Source organism: Takifugu rubripes, chromosome 21, assembly GCF_901000725.2.
Source record: "Takifugu rubripes chromosome 21, fTakRub1.2, whole genome shotgun sequence".
Classification (NCBI taxonomy): Eukaryota; Metazoa; Chordata; class Actinopteri; order Tetraodontiformes; family Tetraodontidae; genus Takifugu; species Takifugu rubripes.
The window spans coordinates 18,588,104-18,611,358 of NC_042305.1; the positions used below are offsets into that span (position 1 = coordinate 18,588,104).

General features: G+C 45.3%; 1 protein-coding gene across 3 annotated transcripts in view; it reads right to left on the reverse strand.

Moving 5' to 3' along the window:
- Positions 1-4,110: 4,110 nt before the first annotated feature.
- Positions 4,111-23,255, reverse strand: part of arb2a (ARB2 cotranscriptional regulator A) — a 111,884-nt gene continuing 92,739 nt past the window's right edge. For all 3 annotated transcript variants that reach the window (XM_029829802.1, XM_003975248.3, XM_011616064.2), the window contains one exon: positions 4,111-6,365. In XM_029829802.1, the coding sequence (XP_029685662.1) occupies positions 6,205-6,365 (161 nt within the window). In that variant the 3' untranslated portion in view covers positions 4,111-6,204. The remainder of the gene's footprint in view (positions 6,366-23,255) is intronic.

Genomic DNA, 23,255 nt, shown 5'->3' on the forward strand with positions numbered 1-23,255 from the left:
CTAATTTGAGTTCATTGGATGGCAATAACTTCATTTAAGCCTTCATCTCTGTTTGGGCTGATGTAATGACGATGCGGGGGTGCTGCCTGTGCGGGGCTGCTCTCCCGCCATAATAACTCCAACACCGCCGCGTTTATCCTCCGAGGGCCGCGCTCGCATGATGAAACTCATCTATAATGTGTGCTTCAATATCGCCTTTCACGTTTCTTTGCTTTTTTTTTTGTCCTTTCTGCAAACTCGGATATTTTAAATCGAAGGGAGACGAAAGTTCAGGCGGTTTAATCCCAGATTTGACTTTTATGGTATTATCATTTAGCAGAAATCGGATAATTTTACTTAAAAGCGAATTTTCAATATTTGATTTTCTGTCAAAAAATATTTTTTTTTAAAAATCGCGGTTTTGAAATCAGCGAACATAAACTTTTTATTGTTTCAGTTGTAATTAGGTCACGTTTAAAAGTAGGTAACGCGATTGTTTTTTAAAGGTATATGAATATCCTCTTATTTACTCGTCAAGAAATCGATATCAACTCCACGGTGATATCGATTGAAGGAGGATAATATTCGGATTTCTGAAAATCTCTTCACTCCTTTGCTTTATTTATATATATATTCTTAGGATAATATTGAAATATATATTTTTGAAATACATATATTTTCTTTATAATTGCCATGGGTGCAAATAAAAATAATCGGACAGCATCATATCTTAAATCGGATGGGATGAAAAAAGAAAAAAGAAATCATCAAATGTGTTTGTATGTAGAATGAATCTTCTTTTCTGCCACAGTCTGAATGAGAAGAATTCTGCTTTTGACTGCAGTTCGTTGTAAAATTGGTGTATTCTTCAAACAAAATCAGCTTAACACAACTCCCCTATAAACATTATTTGTGATAACTAATAATGTGACTTCATCATTTTTGTTCTGCTTGTTTCACGTCTTTGCTTCCAGTCATATGATTTATTATTATTTTTAGCTTGAATGAAAACAAATGTACTTTATCCACATTCTTTGATGGATATTTTAGCAGAAAACTACAGAAACTTAATATTTATTTGAGATACTTTAATGACAATGTGAATTCTGCTAATTTCAAATCAATAATCGGATTTTTGTGAACAGATTATTATGAGGGATTTTACAGGGAACTTCGACATTTTACGAAAATGCTGATTGTTATTATTTTTTTCTTTACAAAATTGCTAAATTAGAAGAGTCCAATTGTAAAGTCAAACACGTAGTTTTTCGGAAAAAAAAAATCGACCAAATTCTACAGTATATTTCAGCGGATCACTCCTCAGACATTCGGACTGAGGCAGGCCTAGAGCACAGGCCTGAGGACCCTCCTGTTCATCAACACCAAATGTCCAACTCTCCTCAGTCCGGCCTCGGTACCGGTTAACTGGACCAACAAGTTACGTCATTCTACCTCCTCCCCCATCGCTGAAATCAGATTATAGCCCCGAATCTTAAAAGTCAGTATCCATTCTTCAAATGGATTGTATTTCAGTGCCTGCACCCCCCTCCCCCCCCCCCCCCCCCCCCCCCCCCCCCTTTTTTTTTTTTTACAGCGGGAGTCTTTAGGCCAGCAGAGTATCAGAGGAGGTGTAATTGAGGGGGCGGCGAGGGGATAGAGTAGCGGTCCGCCTGAAAGCTGCTATTAAAGCCAAATGGACTGAACACCATAAAACGGCTCTGCCAACAGCTGTCCCACAACCGGACTGAACCGTGCCAGGACACACACACGCGCGCGCGCGCAAAGCTGGGAAAAGTAAATACGAAAGAAATTCTGCTAATGTGAGTATTGTATTCCTGCAAGGATTTCAGTGCCCAGCCGTGTTGGTCTTGGGTTTCTAAAGGAGATTTCCACTCCTCTATAAAAACCAGCCGCTTACAAAAACCTGGAGGACTGAAATTCGAGGGTTTTTTTTTCACATAAGAGAGTCGATGTAACATCACCAGCCACTAAGGTGTAGAGGTTAAAATCAAGTTTTAATGGTGCTATAAAGGACTTTCTGCATATAACCTCGTCTCCCTTATTGAGAGAAGGGGGGAATTCTGAGGCTCTGGAGGATCCCGGTGGCACCTGTGCTCGCCTTACCTTCCTCCCTCCTCAACGCGCACTGCATCTCCTTTTTATAAAAAGAGAAAGCAAAGAGGGAGAGGCTGAAGAGGACTTGATTCCACTGGATTAAATGGTTTCCCTGCAAGTCAATGAATATGTAATGACCTCTAACGAAATCGGCCAGCGAGTTTCCGCGCTCTGGCTTGCAAGGCCTTAAATTAAAGAGCTCTTCTGCTGAGGAAAAAACACAGTATAGAGGCCGGCAGAGAAAAGAAAAACAGAATAGGGGAAGGAAAGAAGGGATACAATCCTGAATGCAGCGCCGGGCTTAAGCCACGCATTCTCCTCTGTGTCAATAGATGAAAAAGTATTTGCTCACGTACTAAGAGACGCGCACAGAAAGAGAGAGAGAGGGGAGGGGGGCAAAGGAGGATGGGGGATGAATTTAGATTTTCGAAACTTCCGTGGAAATAATATTTTCTGATAAGCAGTCATGCCAATAAAGTTAAAGAAGTGAACGGGCAGAGACGGGGCCAGAGGAAGAGAAAATAATTCCTGCAGCGTGATCGTTAAAGACATTTTTTCTTCTTAGCATACACGATAAAACATTGATTGTTGCAGTTTGATGACCCGTAAAATTTAGGGGTTAGTTTTCTCTTCTGAGCTGAGCATATAATTATGCAAATAGTGATCTGACAGTGATCCGCTGGAGGAGTGCTGAAGATGTGGGGTGCGTGCGTGGTGTGTGTGTTGTGTGTGGTGTGAGAGAGAGAGAGAGAGAGAGAGAGAGCGGGAGAAAGGGGGAGTGAGGAGGGGGGGCTATCACAGGGGTGACAATTCCAACTTTGCTTAATGCCCGGTTCCTTTGGAGAGAGTTCATCTTCTGTCGGCGGATGGCGCGCACACCAGAGTGGGCCGAGCAAGCAAGCGTGACCACAACTCTCTTAAAGCAAAAATTGAAATATCTCTGTGTCAAGGACCCCACCCAAATCACCCAGCAGACCGCCCTCCCTCCCCGAGCGTTACAGCACGGACCCCCCATGTCCAGGAATCTGCAGGATTTCGACTAAAGCGCCACAGCAGATGTTATTTTCCGTGGAAGATGTGGCTCGTTGTCAGGCTGTCTGTAACCACAATAGAGCAAGAGTGGCTGCTCTAATCAAATTATTCTACACATCATCATTTTGCGCCCGCATTCAAGCAAGTCAAACTAAACTACTTGGAATTGGGGACTTCTGCGCGGTGGGTCCAGGGGGACCTTTGGGAGATGGGCTCCCAGCGTGATCATGGCTGTTTATGGGGACACATGTGACAAACGGCGCATTGTTCATTTCTAAGCCATCAAACACGGGGCTCTATCAACCCTGAGCAAAACACACGCACAACAGAAATAGCTAAAGAAATGTGGCTTCAACGGCGCCTCGTCGGTGCTGTCAGACACAAACGGGACTTAAAAATTCAAACTGTAAATAACACGTCTCATTTTTGGGTGGGAAGTAAGTCGATTTATCTGCTCCGCGTACTTCTCTAATTAGCGGCCCGACACGGTGCGAGAGGCTCTCTCCTTGGTTCCACTTGTTGTTCGGGGGTTACTGGAAAAGATTTCTAAGATTTATTGAAGGGGGGCTGTTTAATGACCTGATCGGTTTCACCGTGTGAAACAAATGATGTTGTAAAACCTTGCTGAGTTTGGGGGGAGACGTTGCACAAAATAAATGACCAAAAAGAGAAGAGAATTACTGTTTATGGTTTGTTTTCTTGTGGCACACTTCTTAAAACCACCATCTAATCCCCATTTGAAAGAATAATCTGCTGGCGTTCACGTGTTGCCCTAGACGTCCTAATTGTTTTTATATTTCTTATTGAGGTCTAATCCCTTAACTCAAAAGACATCTAAAAACTAATTCCTCTTGTGTTTATGAGCCGTACTCCTTTTTCCTTCTCCAGCATCACTTTGGGGTCACTTCCTGCTTCATTCTCTTATGGGAATCAAGCAAATGGCAATTAGCAAATAGAAATAGCACATAAATCTGTGGTACGTAAGTTACAAAACATACTTTTTATTTGCGTCCGATTGCTAAAAGCAGTAACAGTAAAGGGGAGACCAAAAGGGCTCAGAGGAAGAAAATAAAAGAACAAATTTAACGTGGCAGCGCACATTTCTCTGAACGAACACTAAAGGTGTTAAACAACCACACTTACAATAATAAATGATAAAAACTCATCGGCAAAACAGAACACTGTCAAGGGCAACTGGCAAAAAACACATCTCCTGTTCTGTTCTGTGGATCCCGACTGCTCTTAGCTTCAGCTCCTTTCAGAATATGACTGTGGAAATTAGCAAAAACTATGAACAGAGCCTTGTTGATTCCTAAGGCAACAAAACACAAATTATAGAGTGAAAAATGAACTGATTGGAGCTGAAAAGCAGAAAGATGAGCAGTGGTATCTCAAAACGAAACTCATCAAATAACATAATAAGCTAACTTCTTTGCCGAAACCTGGGGAGATGTGAATCAAATTAAAAGGAAATTAGGCCTGCAAACCATCAGCCACAGTGTCTCATTACAGCAGAGAGATAATCCACAAAAGCCTTAAACCACAGCAAAGAAGGGGGAGAGGACGGGCAGGTTCTTAAGTTAAAACATGGTAAATATCTCAAGTTTCAAAAAAACACACGTGTGTTCATAAGATTGTCCATTCAGATCGAGTTAGAAATGGATTCCAATAAGCCCTGTTGAGTGATTTATAAAACAGCAGCTCTGTGGGAGAAATATCACATTTGTGTCACGTCGGAAGATTACGTGCAGCTGAGCAGCGAGCAGATTTTGTCACTTTTAAGCACACAAGGAGAAAAAAAAATAGAAAAATAAAACTTTGGTGGAGGCAGAAGGAAGGGGGGGGGGGGGGGTAGATGTGTTACATTTCTCGAACATCTGAGGAAACATCATTCAAGCTTAGAATAATATTGAAATCTTGGATTTCCTGACATGTGTAAGGCGATATATTGAGGCTTTATGAGTGTTGTGAGCTGACTTCTGGCTCCTGTTAAAATGAGATATCCCTCAAAGCCGTTCTTAGGCTGACTTTAAGTAATTTACAATATGCACAGTGGCCGGAATTTTCCATATTCAGCATAGGTTGTGCTTGTTTTAGTTTTATCACATTCGATCACCCCGAGGCATCAATATCAAGGATATCACAGAAAAAGGAAAAAAAAAGGAAAGAATGATAATAAACACGAGATGGACTCTACAGTTTGTATTGTGCAGATAATGCAAAGTAAAACAAAGCACTGAGAGTATTGGCTTAATAGTACAAAATCAAACATTGTGAATGTGTGGAGGAGAAATTGCATTAAAAAAGAAAGAGTGTTTTTCACCCAGGTTAAGACAAAGCTGAATGAAGGACGTCAGGTTTAAAAGCTGACTAAATGGTGAAAAGGTCATAAAAACAACACCCTTTTTATTGAAAAAAAAATCTCATTTCTGTTCCCCCGGTGATAAAAAAAAAATAAAAAATCAACTGAATAAAGCCTTAAAAGAGAAAATCAGAGGGGAGACAGATCAGGGTTAAAATGATACGGAACCATTAGCAGATAGCAGAGCCGGAGGCTGAGTTTAGGTTAAGCACTCAGGCTTTAGGACCGCGGGAGGGGACGGGCGGAGGGGAGACGGAGCGCTGCAGACTGGAGGGCAGGCGGGGGCTTAGCTCAGTTTCAGGCTGATGTCAGGACAATTAGAGGTGCACCACAGTGCAATTGTGCACACGCCTGTCAGCCTTAATCTCCACTGCCTGGCCCGTACCCGCAGCCAGGCCACAGCCCACGGGGAAGCGCTAACGCTGGGGCCATATTGCTTTGACAGTTGCGCTCATCTAGAAAGTAATGCAAAAACGTTATTGGTTATGTATACCGCGACCCCGCGCTCATCCTTCTGTCACCAGCAATGATGTGTGTGTGTGTGTGTGTGTGTGGGCGAGACCAGGAAGGGCTGGAGGGGAGATATGACACCAGGGGAGAGCACCACAGAGAGAAGATGGAGGGAGGCTCAGGAGGAAGAAAGGACTACCCAGCCTCTTTTTCCAGCCCCTTCCCATTCCTCTTTCCTCCCATCTCCATATCATCATGGTTGTCTCCTATAAGTTCTGGTGGTTGGGTTTGAGGGAGCCGCTGCGCGTGGTGACGGCGCTGAAAGGCCCCTCCGCCTTGTCGTCCTCTTTCAACTCCAGGACCTCGTTGAAGAACCTGAAAATGGAGTTGAAACTCATCCAGGGGGTCAGCTCGTGTCTCTCTGTGCCTAAATGGAAAAGACAAAGACAGAGAGTTGGGTTGAAGACGTCCAAACTGCGAGGTTGACGGCAGAAGAAACAGGGGTGCAACGTTCCAAAAGAAGATGAACAAAAGAACACGCTGAACGTATGTGTAGCAGCACTTGCTAATGTTAACAAAACCACATTAGAAAGGAAACAAAGAAGTGATGATTTGTGAAATGGTGGGCTGTTTTATGAGCTGAACTATTATTCTGTAGATAAAGTCAAGCGTTTACCCCGTCTTTGTTCATGATTTAGTAAACTAGGTGGGTGAAATCAATGTTTCCCAGCAGCAGACCTGCAGGCAGACTGTGTAGAACATTTCCTACAAAACGCCACCATCATGTCGCCTGCCTGTTAACCCAAACCCCAAAGGAGGCTTCTGTTAGAACCGTTCCTCAGGAACATTAGACAGTCAGAACAAATGACCTATTTTGTAGAAATCTGTTGTATTAGTGACAGGGTACGTTAATTTCCACAGATTTCATCACAATCTGCCACAAAATTCAAGAAAAACAGTCGGTAAGGGTGGGGAGCCTGTCTTTTTCCCACAATGCAATGCACCAAATGGACTTGCGCGAGACATGCATGAGAGCCCTGACAACCTATGACCTATCAGTCCAACGGGATCTCTTTAATATGTCCTCCGAGCGGATACCTGAGCACACCACGGCATGTCCTGCTCTCCATCTCAGGCCCTCCAACAGAACCGGAGTCAGGCACAATGGGTCCACTAAGTGAAAGCAGTGGAGCGGCGGAGTCATTCATTCTAAAGGGCTGATTAAGGAGCGGCAAGACAGAAGCTGCCGAGGCTAGTGAGCGTATCAAGTGGTCTGCGGGTGGCGGAGGGGATGCAGCAGTGCTGGGTTTCCCTCTGACCTCTTCCAGGTGAGTCAGTTCCCAAGTTGGAGGTCACTCCGGAGCTTGAAATCTGGTACACGCGCTTCAGGTTCCTGCCCGCCTCGAGAGTCACGCTATCGCCGCTTAGCTTTTAAGCTTGGATACATTACAACGCGGCGGCGCGCTCCATACGTTTTGCCCGCCGCCCGACATCGGCCGTCCCCATCAGAGCGCTGGTGATGTGCACAGACGGGGGTCGCAGCTGTCGTCCAACTCATCGTTGCTGCTGCTCGCTAACTGTTCAGCGAGGGTGCTGGCAGATAATGGCGGGCGTCTGCTGCCGCTGGGCCGCTGCTCAGCTGCTTAGCACAACTGTAACTGGATGTGAGGAGCCACATTGAGGTGCCCTCTTGCTTCCCAGGGGGAGAATAGTTCTGCTGTGAGATGACACGAAGAGTTTCGTCCCTTGACAGAGGAATTAAAAACAGAGAAAAACCCCAAACACATTTACATGTTTACAGATGCGGGGATGAAGCCGTAAAATAATGACTTTTTCTTTCTGGAGCCTTATTTGCACACTTAAGGCTGCTTTTTTTTTTTATTGCTACTGGGACTTGCATTTGTTTTTACGATAAGGAAATTAAAATGACTGCCTCCGATTTTCTCTAGGGGATTAAAATAAAAGGATAAGCTTATTATCTGGAATCAGTCGGGGCAGCGTGAAAACAACAGGCCCCAGCAGAAATGAGCCTTGTGGATCCATGACCCTTGTGGATGAGTCAAATCAGGAAGACATTAAAAATTCCTCTGCTCCTTTACTTCAGCTTCCCCGGCTTCCTCTTACCTCTTCGCTTGTCCGTGTATATGCAACAATCTCCATGGAAAAATAAGAAGCTGGAGCAAAAGGCTTCGGGGTAACAATTAGGAAGCACCTTAACGGCTCTCCCACCATAGACAGGCCCCTGATGACCACTGCACTGACCCCAGTTTATTAGATTGACCCTGCCTGTGTGAGCGTTAATAGAGACGTGTGTGTATGAATCTCAGACCTGAAGTATGTGTGGGGTCTTTGGGTGGGTGTGGATTTGGGAGCCGGGTGGTGTGTTTGGCCTGTGTGTGGTATCCGAGGAGGATCTCGATCACCCCGAGATAACTCACTGACCGTATGCTATAAAGCAAGCAGACCACATGGGCGCCTTGGGTCAAAATTTACTGGCCTTGCAATCATGGGAGTCAATAAGGCAGCACCGTCAGTGACTGTTACCTGTGTCCAGCTCCCCATAACATCCACCCCTGGAAACAAAGACACAGGCACACCTCTAATCTATCATTTATATCCAATTTGAAGCATCGTGATCTTCTTTCCTCCTCCTCCATTTTTCTCCGTCTCATCGCTCTCTCTCTCTCTCTCACACAAGTGGTTTTACTCCTGTTTTGTCCTTTTTTTTATCTCCTCCAGAAGCGATCAATGCTGCAGCGCTCTCTCATTCACCTGAACTGGCGGTGAAACTTCTCCGGAGCGCGCCAGCCTCTCCACCTATCCCATCGCAGTTTGGGGTCACCAGGGGGGCGTCTCTGTGCCAATATGCAAATGAGCCTGTGCCCCTCCAATGACTCTGTTGGGAGGCTCCGCCCGCTCTATATGGTGGAGCCCCCCCCCCCCAACAACACACAGACAAAACTGCTCCCACATGGCTTCAATAGGCCTTAACAGCGTATGTCCACTCTGCTTTAATAGCCAAAGTGTGTCGGACCTAATGGATGTTGTCAAAGCGGACGGTACGGCGGCTGAGTTAGAGGAGGAACCCCGATGACCAGCACTAAGGGCTGGTCGAGGGAGGGCAGGAGGAGAGAGAATTACCCCCCGACTATCCCACAATCAAAGTAATATCTTTAAAAAGATGTAAGGATCGATGCGGTGTCATCTGGCAGGATCCCGGATGTAAAGTGATCCATAAACGCTGCCAATGAGCAGCACTTTGTCCGCAATTTCTGTCTCTTAATGAAAAAGTTTTTCAGCTGAGACTTTTTTATTTCATGAACCGATTGATTTCATGTATTGTTCAAACAGGCTGAAACAGACAGCGAACGCTGCCGTTTTCGTTTAGTAGTTGATATGACTGGCTTATTGATCAGACTTTGGAAATAAAGCCTGTCTTTTAACACGAGCACTTTCTTGGATGAACTGTGAATCAATTAAGCCGCATGTGCTAATTCTAACAAGATCATTATGATTGCATTAATCTAATAAAGTTTATGGTAAATGCAATAATGTCCTCATTCATTGTAAACACGATCATGGTGTTACTGGGAGCTCTATAACTATTGTTGTGGGAAATACTGACAAAAACGTCACAATGTTTAGAATTAACACGAGACAATGGCGAGTTTAACAGCGATGGGTTTCTGCCAGTGGGACCGATGGCGGCTACAACCTCGAGGTGAGGAAGCAGACACGCACACAGACGCCCAACTTCATTACGACAAAGTGCAGGTGTAGCAACGAAGTCAAGGGTGGAAGCTCCGCTTGCACGCTCCCGGGTGCAGGTCGTGGCGAACCTCCAGCCTTGGCGCCTCGCGCCTGCCTTGGGTCTCAGAAATCCCGTGTGTGCAGGCGAAGCCTGGTGAGGCTGCCTCATTATGTGACAGGCAGAGGAGAGTATTTGATCCTGGATATTTAGCCTCCTCCACTCTGTCACAGCCACTGGAGCCCTCTCAAGGTAATTGACTGACTGTTTGATCTGACTCTGCGCTGGTACAAGACGACGACAAACACACACACGCACGCACGCAGGCGTGCACACGCTTGTGTCTACGCATGGATAGCACACAGTCACACATTCTAACACACAGCCCACAGTACCCTCCAACTAAACACACACACACAACATTTGTGAGTTAAGGGAACAGGGGAGGAGAGTTTTGAGCTGTGCAAAAGGAAACAAGGAAACTCCTTCATAGCTGAGGGCCATGCTTTCTTCCCCCCCCCCCCCGCACCAAACGCTGCATGCTGTTACAAATGGTAATCGGCTCTGATTGTCACAAATTTCAAAACAAATGCTAGGTGACTGAAAAGCTAAAGTGACGCCCCGAGTGATACTCCGACAGAAAGCCTGAATCAAAGCATGCCGACCTATAATTAGGTTCCATCTGGGCTACATTATTTAAAGCCGCAACCAGTTAATTGCTTGTGTACAAATGGCCTATTTTATTTGAATCAAACTTTTTTGTGTGATTCGTAATTACACTTGATGTGACGGAGGCCATTTCTCTTTACTTCATTTATCATCAATCAAATACATATTCAAATTATTAAGAAGACTGAGGCAAGGGAAATGCAAAGTGATGTTACTTTTCTTTGTGCTGGCTGATTTTTTTCTCATAATTATAAGTGCTTCATCAAATATGTTGACATTGGGTTAAACATTTAATAAGCTTCATTAAAACGGAGATCAACAATGACATAATCATGAAGCAAAAATTACGGAACCTGACTACCTAACATGATGGATACACTTATTACTTCATATGCAAAAGCAAGCAAATTCTCTATCCTCCCGTCAAAAACTTTCATCAAAACAACGCGCTGGCTTATCTTTTCTTGTTTTTAATCAATGGTAATCTAAGCTTTTGTTTTATCTCAAAATGAGGCAGAGCCGCGCGGTTGTGACGTGCGCGCTGGCTGGCTGTAACCTTAGCTTGTTTGCTGCTTGTGGAAACTATCTGTTGCATGGATCAGCGGTGGGGAATCGCTATCTGCATCCTGGTTGTCAGGCGATCGGATTTCCGTTGCTTAGGCTCTCTGATATTAGATGATTTTTCTGTGGCATGTGTACAAGAGAGTGCTCAGTGTGTGTGTGTGTGTGTGAGAGTGAGAGAGAGAGACAGTCATTTATGCCTGTTGTCATCTAGCTTGCACCATGAGTAAAGGTCAAGAATGTCCTTTAGTCCCACATGGCTATCTGCTGAAGGTGATAGGATGTGTTGCATCAGAGACAAGGTCAGAGAGAATCTGGGCAGGGGGACGATCGCTCAGCCACGCTGCCAGAACAACTCTGTCCTCTGTCCTCAGTCAAAAAGCTAATTAAATCGAAATTTATGTCCCTCTACAGTCACCACTCAATTTCCACTCAGAGTGAAGACATCTCTGTTGGTGTATCAGATAAAATTACAGCGTTCTGCCACCTGCTTTTCATTTTTAATAAAATCAATGCGGTGTTACGTTTTTACACCATGGGGAGAGACAGGCGCATCAGAAAGAAAAAAAAGAATTAAAGAGAAAAAGTATTCAAAACAGAGCTCGTTCCACAGAACTGCTAATGCCGCTGCCGCATCGCCAGTGAAATTCATTTTTAATGCTCATCACAAAAGCTCCGGCTGCTTTCCCCCCTTACCTCCCTCACACTGCTTTTAATTACTTTGCTTATTACTGTGTGTTGTCAGACAAAAACAAGGCAGAACTCATTATACACTCAGAAATGAGGACCCTGAATTGCTCGCTACAGGGGCCGCTGAGGGGACTCTGAATTTACTATAAAATGCAAACAGAAGAGAGACGTAAAGGAACTGAGGTGAGCGAAAGCCCAGAGAAGGCAGAATTTTGCATTAACTCATTTAAATTATCATCCAGCATGAGCTGCTTTACATATCCATACAGCACTTCCAGTGAAAACCCTGGGACAAGGACTTGACACAAACTCCTTTTTATACTTTCTGTGTCTCCTTCAGCTCCCTCCCTTCATCTTCCCACTTGCTGCCTTCCATCCTAGACAAGGGAACTGCACTTAGTGCTTTTTTATTTTAACGTGAATAAGTGGCCTTGGCCATTATGAAGGACCCCTGCTTTTATAGACTTGGAACAGAGTATTTACAAGATAACCCTGGTCCAAGGACGGCACAGGCTATTTGATACCTATGTCCCTCTTGTCTTGGTAGAAATCAAAAGCCCAAACACACCCTCGTCTATGGCAGCACCTTTCAATTGCAGTTGTTTCAGTCTCCTCCATGAAATCACTTGGAAAGAAGAGGAGACACAGCGTCATGTGACATTCCTCAAAGACACCTTTTTCAATTGGTTTGGGAAAACATACTCAAACTACACATCAATGAGTTAAGAGGACTTAAAGGAAAAGAAAACTTAAAATGACAGAGACTAATCCGTCAGTCTTAACAGTAAAGGCGACAATGGCAACAAGGTCGAGCTAGCTGCTCATCGATACGTAGAAAAAACACAATCACAATCAGACAGAACCCTCAGAGCCCTCTCCTGCCTCTACCGTCTGACACGTTCCCGTATCGCTGATAACATGCAATGATGCTCAAAAGGTGTGCACACACAGACGGGCAAACTTTGCCTGCCTCTCTGACTCGCTGAGGGTACACATGTCTGAATATGGAGGGCTCGTGTTGGAAGTGCCACCCAGACATTAGCACTGTAAACAGTGCAGACCTCCTCCCCTGGCCCGGCCCTTTGTCCCATCTGCACCACCATTGGTCAGGACTTAAATGGCAAACACTCTGGGGCTGCTAGCTCGCCTGACACGGTTTTGTTTTTGGCCTATTGAAGGGCAATGGAGAGCTTCTGTTTCTATGCCCAGGCACAATGTGTCTGAAAAGCAGCATGGCTGAAAAGAGAGGCCCCTACAAAGACTGTCCATTAGTGAAGCCACTGCATGCATGTGTATACATGCACTCACACGGGCACAGGCGCACGCACACGCACGCACACACAGATCATGACACTTGGGTGCTGGGGGAGGCACGACAGGCAACCTTGCCGAAGATAATGGTGGAAATGGTGCAAGTGCACGTGTGGGTGTGTTAGTGAACATGTTAACACACAACCGCACATGGACATCAAGTTTTTATGTAAATCCTTAGAGCCAACCAACACACTCGCCACCGCGCTCACTATACACCGCTGTTCTCACACACAAACCTCTGCTCCACTTCAACACAATGAGGACCAGCACGCACACACACACACACACACACACACAGACACACACACACAACTGCAATATCAGACACAAATCACTCACAAAAGAGGTGGTGGAGGACCGAGAGGCCCCGCTGCACCTGGAAGAATAAAACCCTTTAAACTAAAATGAAATGATTGGCCATCTGGCTTCGTTGGGAACCTCTGAGGCAAGTCAGCATGGTGTGTTCCAGTGCCGATGCCTCAGCGTATCACAGTTTTGCTATTTGAATAGTTAGTACCCATGAGCGGTGATGTAACGTGCGCTCTTATTGGCTCAATAACCTGTCCAACCTAGTCAATCAGAAAAGAAACCTTAAAGGTGAGGAACTCCATACAACAATTATAAAGGGTGGAAATAATCTTAAACAATGTTTATGCAAATACTTTGGTTAATTTTGTTAATTCCTATACACAAATGGGCTCATCTTCACGGGGGTAATTCCTTAAATGCTAAGGTCTATTATTAGCAACAAGAGTAAAGATGTGGTGGCAAAGGCTGCTGTGTCCAACGTTTAACCTCAAACTCTCCAGTGACTGAAAAGCCTGTAAAAAAAGTGCCAGTTTACCCAAAGTTTGACTTTTGATCTGAAATGGCCAAAAGCTGCAAACTATCAGACAATGGACTGTTGATTCTGGATTCAGTCAACTGCTACAGTTCAAACACCCAAAAGCAGGAACAGAAAAGAAGCACAGCTTTTGAAAAGAGTGTGTGTGTGTGTGTGTGTGTGTGGTACCATTTTTGCCATCACACAGATGCACATATACACTTGCTACAGTACGATTGTCTAGAGCTACATGTTACACGACCTTGTGATCGCATTTATTGTAACGCACACACACACACACACGCACACACACACACTTTGGGACAGGGAGATGTGAGTTGGAGGGATGAAAGAATAAAACGGTGGAGAGAAGAGAGAGCAGGATAGATGAGAGGTCAGATGGGGGAGGAGCAGGCCAAGGGTGGAGATAGCAGCGAGAGGGTGTTGAGGGTGGAGCAGGTCTGAAATAGATCACTTAAGGGAACAAAGTGTAATTAATGGGTCGCCACAGATAAGAGGGCTCTGGCCCTATCTGGGAATGTGCTAATGGAGTTGACACACACTCAACAAGATCAGTGAACATGCCTCACTGTATGTGTGTGTGTGTGTGTGTGTGTGTGTGTGTGTGTGTGTGTGTGTACATTCATGGCTGCTGTATTTGAGGACAGACAATGTGAATGTAATAAGACAATGCTGCCGAGGGGACTGGTTAACTGGGCTCCCCTGATGATGAAGATCTGCTATCTCTGCAATCAGGGAGTAAATACACACACACACACACACACACACACACTGTCTCCCTATATTATACTTTCTACTTTACATCAACGCATGAGTGATGTTATTGGATGCGGTTTCAGCAGGCCTTCGGTTCAGGGATGTGGTTGTTTATGGAGAGAAGCAGGAGGAGGAAGCCGTCTGGTCAAGAGAGGGTCAGGCCTGAAGTGCTCTAAGAGATGCAAACTGACACAAACCTCTCCTAAAACTTCCCGTCTGCGTGTGTCCCTGCGTCAGGGGAACCTGGCTGGAGCCAAGAGGCTTGTCTGTGTCTGCTTGTGTGTGTTTTATCTCCTGAGCTGATGCCATCAAGGGAGGGTTTCCAGGGTTCTATGAGCACCGAGACAGTGAGAAGGTTTGTGATGGACAAGTCGAGATGAGGAGGATTTCCCCTGTTTGTTTGAAAGTGCTCCAGCAACACACACACACACACACACACACACACACACGCGCACACACACACACACACGTAAGCCTTTCTTTGTGCTGTATTCCATTGACATAATGTATTTCCAAGGCCCTACCCTTTACAACAAATATCATAACTAAAAGGCTAATATAATTGTAACTTAAACTAAATTCTAACCTAAATTCTAAAGTCTTCCCCCTTAAACAGCCATCTGACATTGTGAGGCCCAGCGAAATGCTTCACAAACACGCGTGGTCAGACATCTTTGTTCGCTTCTTGAGTGCATGTGCATGTGTACAGAATGTTTATGTGCACCTCATGGCCACAGACCCCGGGGCCATCTGCCTTAGTCTACTTTAGTCAGATGACCCAAGGCCACATTGTCAGGCTGCATGACTTAATAATATGGGCTGGTGGTTGCACTACAAAAGTGAATATTTAAGATCTTCATGGAAATGTATTATTTATTATTAAAACCATACTGATAACCACACTGAGTGCACAGGCGGCAGCCTGGAAAATGTATTTTGTTTGAGCAAGTGTGCACTTCAGCATCAGGATGAAGAAGGAAGAGGGTCCCATGTGCCAAGGTGAGGGAAGAACCGATTCAAAGACTCAATCTTTCACACCGAAAACCCCCACACTGACGGACAGTCCATTTCAGCCAGCATATCTTGACTTTGTCCTTGGACTGTCTGTATACCACTGGAGGAAAGCATGATTTGACAGAGCAAGTGGGAACAACAGAGTGGGAGACAGAGAGGGGAAGAAAGAGGAAGAAAATGATAGAGGGAAGGAGAGGGAGAGAAAAGAGGCGCCTCAATGACATCTGAAGAGATAACTCCCTCTCCAGAGCTTCTTTTCTCCTGCTATCACTTTCCCAGGCAGCACTCAGGCCACAGAAGTGTGTTTGAGTTAACGGTGTGTCTTTTTAAATGAGTGACACTGGTGCACGTGAGGATAAACAGTGAGCACCGAGATGAAAACTGCAGAAGAATTCTTAATCTCAATGAGAAGATGTGAGAAGATGTCCAGCATGAAAAAAGTACATCTGAACCAGACCATAAAAACACTCTGTGTGTTCCCCATGCCTGTCAAAAAAGACGGGTGGCTCACACGTGTACGCCCAACATGGCCGGGGTCCATGTGCACGTGCACGTGGCTTCACCTTACAGAGTTGGATGTAATTGCTGCACCTCGAAGATGAATCTCTCTCATCCTTCAGGAGTTTCAGGATTGTGAGATTGTTTTCATGTTAAACTGACGAAGGTTAATCGAGTTTCTTTTGTTGCTGTACGCTCAAAGTCCGGCTGTTCACCTGTGACACCCCGGGGGGGGGGGACAGTGGTCTCTCCTGGAACACTGCGTACATACATCAGTGGGCGTAATGAGACACATATTTAGTGGGATGAATATTTAAAGTAAGTAAGTAAGTGTGTCCTCATGGAATTCTGGTGAGCGTTGGCTGTCAGATGGTTGCTGGGGACATGATGAGCAGGATACCACACAAGCAGCAGCTGGCTTCTTTCTTGATTGAAAGCGAACTTTGGATAAACAACACGCTGGGCCAACGATGGGTCACCACCGTGTTGAAAACACCCAAACAAAACAGCAGGAAAGCGGTCCCACACTGCCGCCACCGAAGGAACGGCTTCCCTTTGGAGACGCAGACAACCGTGGGGAAGCGTTAACCTTCTGATAAGATGCTTCAAGTCCCAGCTGTATGCATTTTTCATCCAAATATATCCGCGTCAGAAAAAGAATAATTATCTCCCTCTCTCTAAGCACAGGCAACAGTTGCAGCCCCGAGTCTGCTCCTTAGAAATAAACTGGATGTGAGAAGAAGACAGAGATATTAATCCAAAAGGTGCAAGCAAATTAAATTTGTACTATTAAATGTTAATCACAAAAGTACAATCAGTTGATCAGCCTATACATTAAATCTTACCAGACAGACTTTGACGTCTATTGCATTTGTTGAATAGATATAACTGGGACTGAGAACCCTCCTCTTCTCAGCCCAGTTCCCTTCAGATGGAATGTTATTATATTCATATGCTATTTTTCCTGATTCATTTATAGCAACACCATATTTGGGACCTATGTGTAAATACCTTGTGATGCAAGAATAAAAGGGGAAGATTATATAACCAAGTAGTGCAAAAATGTGGTCTGCCAGGCAGACGGTGAAACCATTGATTGAAGCCCAATGTGACGCTGTCAATAAATGTTCACAAGTTATCTTAAAATCAGCTTCTTTTTGCTTGGCATGTGGAGAAACAACACATTCATGAGCACACACAGCCTGCACGTCTTTACATCTCTACTTTAACCTGCTCCGCTTGCTTCTGGACTTTCCAAACGGAACAAGACGCAGTATGCAAGAGCACACGTACACACACGGGTTTCAGACTAGTCATCGCCTCCGGAGGAAAAACTCCACCCACTGTGGAAGCACCACCCCGCCGGAGCTTAAGACCTTTATCTGACAGCATCAACTAACACCAGATACACACAGCGCTCCTCTGACCTTGCAGCACTTCAGGACTAATCAAAATCGTAGCTGGGATCAGAGGTGTGGGTTCAGGCAGGGAGAGCCATTCCTTTTGTGTGTATGTGCAGTGTCCTGTGTGTGTTGGTGTCGTTAGACAAGATGAGTCAGAGATTAAAGAGGGCTTGGTCGGGGGGCGGGGGGGGGTTCACCGTCTCAATCCTCCACTATTGACTCGTGAACAGAGAGAGACGGCGCGGAGTGGTCAACGGCAAATTGAACGGACTGATCAATAACCTTGCACTTGTCAGGAGGGCCAAAGATACCTTTAAAAGACAAACACGTCAGCCCAACTCGAACTATACAGGGGGGATAGGGGGGGGGGGCATTGATCAGAGATCACAACCAGCGTACCCATCCGGCCACGCCATATCGTCCTCTTTACATGTGGAACGTGTGCAGGGCTGCTTCCAAATACCACCGGAAGATTGTCAAGAGGGTGTTTTGGTGTATTACAACAGCAGAGTGATAATCAAGCAGCATGTTTAAATATATATGGTAGAGAATATAATGGTCCCCCCATCTTTCCAATGCCGACAGAAGTGACCCAAAGAGGCTCGTGGCATGAAGAAGTCAGCCGGATTGTGCGAGGGAGAAGGGAGCCGTGAGGGAGCGGCAGAACCTGCAGGAAGAATGGAGAAAAACTACCCCGCGTTATAATTTAAACGAGCTGGGGTCTCAACTCTCTGTTTACAATGTATAATTTATGCCTCTCAGTTCAAACATGGTTTTATCTGCACTCAGCTGCTAAGTGATATAATTTCACTTTTAAAAGCTCCTACCCCTCACCCCATGCAAACCCCATCACCCCAGTCACTCCGGTGTGATTCTACAAGCCTTGAGTTTCAACTGTACAGCCGTCTCCTCCAGGGATAAAGTACCATATTAAAACACCCACGAACACCATCCTCCCCCCTCCCTTGAGCAGCAGCACAGCCTAACACACATTCACACAGTACATGCACTATACATGCTGTGGAGAGAAAGAGCTGCCTCGTATTTTACAACCGTTAAAGTTTCCTTCAGTATTTATGGCGCCGTCACTTTGCCTTTCGCGGCAGCAAACCGTGACCAGTGATCAGCGGCTCTCGGGATGTCCCGCGGGGGGCAGGAGCACTTGGAAAACATGGATTACAGTATCACATCATGTGTTTGTCATCACTGGAAGATATGTTAATAATGAATATGACAACTCTCATTTTGTCATTACAGAATTATGGAACAAATTCATTAACGGGACTGCTGCCGATACCCCTCCACTTTCTTTCTCCACTAATTCCACAGTTATAATCTTGCTTCATACTGTTCATTTCTCCTCCAGCATCCATCTTTTTATATATTATCCACCCCCCACCAGATCTGTCTACATGGCGTTTGTACTAGAAGAGAATTCCGATTCAGTCTCTGGGGGTGCTGCTTTTTTCCCTGCTGCACTCGTCTTTCATTCTTCTCTTGTATGTTTTCCATGCTGGTAAAGGCTTCTATTCCAGCATGCAGAAGGGAGCGTGTTCTGTCTGGGGCTGTCCCATAAGGGACCTTACAATATGATGTTCCAATCCCCAACCCACAGGGATCCTCTCTCTATCATCCTCTCTCACTGTCATCTTATTTTCTTTCCCCATCACTGACTTCTTTATCCTTGTCTCCTACACTTATGTTTTTAATCTGTTTAATCTGGCTCCTAAACCTCGGCCACTTTCACCCATACTCTCTCTCTCTCTCTCCCTATTCTTAGGCTATTCAGTAGAAATTTGTCCGCATCGTCACCACAGACACAGGAAGCATATCCATACCTTGACTTAAAAAGATGGAATGCCATGTGGGTGTGGGAGATTTCCTTGACCTGCCATCTATGGACAGGGTCGCCAGTTAATTAAGTTTTTTATAAATTGCAGAGAATGGCTATTATGTTTGCAGTTCTCTTTGGAGATTAACATAGAGGCCGCTAAAGCAGCCTCATTCATTTCATTCAACAGGATTTCTTTTTCCTGATCTAAAGGTTTCTATCAGCAATGCCATGGGGGCGTTGGGAGCACACACCTGTGTGTGTGTGTGTGTGGGTGTGTGTGTGTGTGTGTGGGTATTTGTCTTGGGTCTTTTCGTGTGAGGTGTTGAACTGAATCTAAGAGAATTAGAAATGAGCTTCGGGGAATTCATTCAAGGTTCACGGCCCCCTCACATGGCCAAAGATGAACTGAAAAATATGTCAGATCCTGTTATGGAAACCATCACAGCATGACAACGTGAGGCACCCGATGACTGTAGGGAGACACAGACGTTCAGGAAAGTTCTTCACGTACATGTATAGTTCCGTGAGTACTGGTTCAATCAGCATTTCTAAGTCTGCAAGTATTAAAGTATCGAGACTTACGACTGTTTAGAAGTTGGGGGCAGTGGTGAAACACTGGTATTGTTCCAAAAAAACCAAGAGAGATTTAACAGCACTGATGCCTTGGCTAGACATGATCGACTCATAGTCACACAGGCATTGCTGAGACAGACAGAGAAGGAACACCTGCTTTGGGCTGAACAACCCTGCCAGAACCACATGTGCGTCACGCTGAGTGGAACTTGGGGGGCACACCTGTGGCCCTCGGCGACCCCGGTCTGTAGAGAACCCCCTCCTAAGGTACTCAGTCAGCAGGGCAGAGTTGTAGGTGTTTTAATTGGCACTTGATCTCACGCAACACTAAAAAAGGCCCGAATAACATCTTTCAGAATTCACCTCAACAAAGGTGGAAGGGGAGAGAAAGAGGGCTATCAGAGAAGGTTTGGACTGTTTTAAAATAATAATAATACATTTGGGTGCATTACTGAGATGGCTACTAGTTCCAAGCTGGTCGCTACAGCTTTGTACTGTTAGGTCCGGGTATCCTCACAGGACGCCACTGCGAGCAGCTTTGCACTTTACGCTTCTATGAACAATCATTTAATCCCGTCACACATACGCACGAGAAGCTGTGGTTCCTGGGATTCCTGTGTGGTTGCTTGGCTGTGTATGTGCGGTTCAGGTACAATTTAGTCAAATCAATGAAAAGGCCTCTTACCTGTGTGCATAATGATAAATGAGAATAGCATGGAGAGACAGGGTGATTGAGACAGCAGTGAAACATGGCAGTACTGTGATGGTTTAGACAGCAACAATGAGAAAAAGGGAACACAATGGTTACACAAATCCAGGCTGGGAAGTTCAGATGGATGCGAAAAGGGAGATGGAACAAGGCAGGGCGCTGGGCTTGCGAGCTGTGTCCTGCCCTCGACCTGAAAATGCTGGCACACCCTGGTCTGCTGTTGGCTAAATAGAGAGCCCCGGGGTGGGCTGGGCTCAGCGGCAGGAGAAACAGACACAGAGTCGGCATTACCCGGCTAATCTCATTAGGGAGGCAGTCCTGCCAAGCTGTCAGGGGTCAGCCAGAGTGCCACGTCACTCATCACACCTTTGGCATTCCTCATGACCCCCAGGTAGGACGGTTGGAGACTTATAGCCAGAAAAAAAGAGGGGAATAATGGGTGGGGCTGGAGTAAATGCTGGAAGCAAATTTTAGTTTAGAGTCGGAGTAGAGGAGACTTGAGGGAGGATATGTATACCCCACAGATACAGACGTAACACACTGAAGGGGAAACCAAAAAAACAATCAAAACAACAAAAAGAAGTGATGCATAAAGAGCCAAAACAAACATGGAGGACGGGAGAAAGAGTTAACGAGAGGGTAAGAGAGGTGGGCAAAAAGGCACGGAGGATGGATAATCAGCCTCCTCCTCTGCAGCTTGGTTTAATGTATTTACAGCGGATTGCATCAGGGTGCTGTAGTTAAGAGGGCCATCGCCATCCAACGGGGTCATCTGTAGTGTGCCTCTCATACAGGACACACACACACACACACAGAGTCAAATCTCCTCAGAGAAAATATAAAAAGCCAGCAGAGTGTCATAAACCCTTGACACCTCTTTCCCATGGAGTAAATCCCTCCCACCAGACCCTCTCCCATGCTATCTCGTTTCCCTCCTCCTGTGGACATACTGGGCTGATATGATGGTACTCCCTACACCGGGCTGACATTTACTGACATGGGTAAAGGTTAGGTGATTTCGGAGCTGCCACGATGCACCTACGCCTCACACTGCTCCCAGCCAGCGTCTCACAAATTATTCACCATTAATCACACAGCAAATGGAGCATCGACATTGCCGACCCAGCAGTGGTCGGGCTGCAGACCCACTCTACATCTCTATTAAGAACCACAACAAAGCATTTTTTGGTTCACAGGTAGCTGGCTTTCCATGTTAGAAATGGCCATTTACAAAACCCTCTCATGCGTGTAAAAATGTGATTTCAGGCTTACGCTACAATGTTTGGATTAAAAATGATCATTTAACTGATACTTGAATAAACAAAACTTCTAATAACCCTGTTCTGATTTCTGATTCAGAGCCGTCCTTTGATGCCCTGTTGAAACTGTCACACAGTCCCGCTTTGCACAACTCAGATGGTTATCAAAAATCACGTAATTCCTCTTAAGTACAGATTTAGCAACGTCCACGCAGGCTTTTATCAGTATCGCCTCGACAACGATAATTCACTTAGATGAGGTATTAGCAAGTGCAACATCAAAGGGATTCATCTCATTCAAAACCTTGTCACCAAGTTTTCAACCATCAGAGCGAGAGCTGGCTGTTTAAAAGTGTCCATTAAACCCTCCATAAGATGTGATGCGCCATATCGAGACCTATAGCCACAGCTTGGGCTTGAGTAGAGAGGGGAGAGAGTGTAGGGCACTGGAGGAAAGGATGAGAGTTCACAGCTGAGTTTAGGCCAGCAGGCCGTGCACTACTTTGGGCCCCAATCCAAGGATGAGATTGGGATAAGCTCCTGATGGTTTCACTGTGAAATGGGATCAGCAGAAGGACAGAGGGAGGGGTAGAAATATGGAGGGGGGGGGGGCTTGAGTGGTGTAACTGTAACAACAGGTCAGAGCTGCCATTGAGATTTGAAATTGTTTAACAAGCTTGTGTTGGAATGATCAGGTTGGTGATTCGATTAGGTTGCTAGAGAGAGATCTGAAACATGGCCAAAGGAAATGATTATAGAATCAAAGTTAATATGAATCCAGAACTTTTGGAATTTCTGGAGATGCAAATATACAGTCAGACGCAAAACAGCCGAGTGGGAAACAATTAAAGTAAAGTTTGATGAAGTTAGCCAAAGTGCTCAAAGGTCTATTTCACAGAAGGTGGCAAGTTTCCTTTTCCAAAAAGTAAGAGCTGATCAAACTAACCTTGCAGTTACCTCGGTTTTAACACTCCGCAGTTGACTAAGAGTGGGAGTGCCCTTATCCTCTCAGCGGGGGAGAGAACTAAGTCGAGGGAAAAAATGAGAAGAGTGTGGAGATAAAGAAACAGTCTTTTAGAAGGGAAGCACTCTGGACTAATTTTGGAGGGGTGAAGAGTACACAGTTTGGATTTGTGTCAGGACATGATCTGCAACAAAAGTACTCAAGTGCCCCCCCCCCCCCCCCCCCCCCCCCCCCCACGCACAAGCTTTGAAAAAGTGGATATTCGACTGGGTGAAAGATATTACTCACCTTTAACTACATTCAAATTGCTACAAACACGATGAGGCTATGACTGAAAACACGCTGATTTAAAGACAGTTAATTCATTTAGACTGACTTTGATTCTACCAAACTCTAACAGCAATAAGCTCACGGGTTCAATAAACCGAGGCATTAGCACTCTAATGGCAAACAAGTATAAATTTGAAATATCCTCTATGTT